This window comes from Oncorhynchus tshawytscha, unplaced genomic scaffold (genome assembly GCF_018296145.1).
Source record: "Oncorhynchus tshawytscha isolate Ot180627B unplaced genomic scaffold, Otsh_v2.0 Un_contig_7119_pilon_pilon, whole genome shotgun sequence".
Taxonomy (NCBI): domain Eukaryota; kingdom Metazoa; phylum Chordata; class Actinopteri; order Salmoniformes; family Salmonidae; genus Oncorhynchus; species Oncorhynchus tshawytscha.
This window is the reverse complement of record NW_024609204.1, coordinates 57,501-60,000: the sequence shown is the minus strand read 5'-3', so window position 1 is coordinate 60,000 and position 2,500 is coordinate 57,501. Positions and strand designations below refer to the sequence as shown.

General features: G+C 55.0%; 1 protein-coding gene across 3 annotated transcripts in view; it reads left to right on the top strand.

The window, feature by feature from the left end:
- LOC121844421 (sodium-dependent phosphate transport protein 2B-like) overlaps window positions 1-2,500 on the top strand; it is a 32,979-nt gene that overhangs the window by 15,860 nt on the left and 14,619 nt on the right. For all 3 annotated transcript variants that reach the window (XM_042314479.1, XM_042314478.1, XM_042314477.1), the window contains one exon: window positions 648-782. In XM_042314479.1, the coding sequence (XP_042170413.1) occupies window positions 648-782 (135 nt within the window). The remainder of the gene's footprint in view (window positions 1-647; window positions 783-2,500) is intronic.

Sequence of the window (2,500 nt, the reverse complement as noted above, 5' to 3'; positions counted from 1 at the left end):
GAGAGAGAGAGAGAGAGAGAGAGAGAGAGAGAGGTTATAGAAGTTAATCTCATTCTGGTTCAGTGAGAGATACAGGCAGGCTTCTCTCTCACACAAACAGCAACTGCCACCAGTTGGTCTCTCTATAGCCTACAATGTTGCATAGAACATAAACCCGCAAAACATAAACCCGGGCTGGCCCAACTCCAATCAACTCTCAGAACATCAGGCACGGGCTGGCCCAACTCCAATCAACTCTCAGAACATCAGGCACTATGTGTTTAATTAAAGGGGACAGTTGAATTACAGATGAGGTAACTGAAATGATCTCAGATCGCTTTCATTTCAATGTTTACATTTCAAACAATAAAAAGTATGAATGAAATGAATGTTCCAGAATGAAACAGTCCCAAACTGAGAGGTGTCGAATCCTGTTCACTGAGGTAAACATATCTGACTGAGAGGACAACACTGAGGTAAACATATCTGACTGAGAGGACAATACTGAGGTAAACATATCTGACTGAGAGGACAACACTGAGGTAAACATATCTGACTGAGAGGACAACACTGAGGTAAATATATCTGACTGAGAGGACAACACTGAGGTAAATATATCTGAGAGGACACAATCAGAAAGATGTGTGTGTTTTGCTTTTCTCTCTCAGAGAACTCAGAGACAGAAGAGAAGGCTTTTTCCATGGCGCCGGCCCATTCCACTGTGGCCCTGGTAGAGACGGGGGAGGGGCAGGACGACCCGTGGAATTTACCAGAACTACAGGATGGAGCGGCAGCATGGTCAGGTAAGGAGGAGGAGGAGGAGGAGGAGGGTGAGGGAGGAGGAGGAGGAGGAGGAGGAGGAGGAGGAGGAGGAGGAGGAGGAGGAGGAGGAGGAGGAGGAGGAGGAGGAGGAGAGAAGAGGAGGAGGAGGAAGTGGAGGTGGAGGAGGAGGAGGAGTTCCTACCAGAACTACAGGACGGAGGGCCAGCATGGTCAGGTAAGGAGGAGGAGGAGGAGGAGGAGGAGGAGGAGTTCCTACCAGAACTACAGGATGGGGCGGCAGCATGGTCAGGTAAGGAGGAGGAGGAGGAGGAGGAGGAGGAGGAGTTCCTACTTGAACTGGGGCGGCAACTACAGGGACGGGAGGCAGCATGGTCAGGTAAGGAGGAGGAGGAGGAGTTCCTAGGAGAACTAGGAGGAGGGGAGGCAGCATGGTCAGGTAAGGAGGAGGAGGAGGAGGAGTTCCTAACTACAGGAAGCATGGTCAGGTAAGGAGGAGGAGGAGGAGGAGGAGGAGTTCCTACCAGAACTACAGGACGGGGCGGCAGCATGGTCAGGTAAGGAGGAGGAGGAGGAGGAGTTCCTACCAGAACTACAGGACGGGGCGGCAGCATGGTCAGGTAAGGAGGAGGAGGGAGTTCCTACCAGAACTACAGGACGGGGCGGCAGCATGGTCAGGTAAGGAGGAGGAGGAGGAGGAGGGTGAGGGAGGGCAGCATGGAGGAGGAGGAGGAGGAGGAGGTAAGGAGGAGGAGGAGGAGGAGGGAGGAGGAGGAGGAGGAGGAGTTCCTACCAGAACTACAGGACGGGGAAGCATGGTCAGGAGAGGAGGAGGAGGAGTTCCTAACTACAGGGAGAACTACAGGAGGAGGGCCAGCATGGAGGTAGGAGGAGGAGGAGGAGGAGGAGGAGGAGGAGTTCCTACCAGAACTACAGGAGGGGGGCAGCATGGTCAGGTAAGGAGGAGGAGGGAGGAGGAGGAGGGAGGAGTTCCTACCAGAACTACAGGATGGGGGCGGCAGCATGGTCAGGTAAGGAGGAGGAGGAGGAGGAGTTCCTACCAGAACTACAGGACGGGGCGGCAGCATGGTCAGGTAAGGAGGAGGAGGAGGAGGAGTTCCTACCAGAACTACAGGACGGGGCGGCAGCATGGTCAGGTAAGGAGGAGGAGGAGGAGGAGTTCCTACCAGAACTACAGGACGGGGCGGCAGCATGGTCAGGTAAGGAGGAGGAGGAGGAGGAGTTCCTAACAGGACGGGCGGCAGCATGGTCAGGTAAGGAGGAGGAGGAGGAGTTCCTACCAGAACTACAGACGGGGCGGCAGCATGGTCAGGTAAGGAGGAGGAGGAGGAGGAGTTCCTACCAGAACTACAGGATAGGGGATGGCAGCATGGTCAGGTAAGGAGGAGGAGGAGGAGGAGTTCCTACCAGAACTACAGGACGGGGCGGCAGCATGGTCAGGTAAGGAGGAGGAGGGAGGAGGAGGAGGAGGAGGAGGAGGAGGAGGAGGAGGGTAAGGGTCAGGAGGAAAGGTTGTAGGAGGTGCTTGTAGGGGTCAGGAGGAGTTCCCCAGAATCCACTGCATCAGCTCAGTGAAAAGGTCAAAAGCTTCTACAGGACAGGGCGGCAGCATGGTCAGGTAAGGAGGAGGAGGAGGAGTTCCTACCAGAACTACAAGATGGGGAGGCAGCATGGTCAGGTAAGGAGGAGGAGGAGGAGGTTCTGGAGGAGTTCCTTCCAG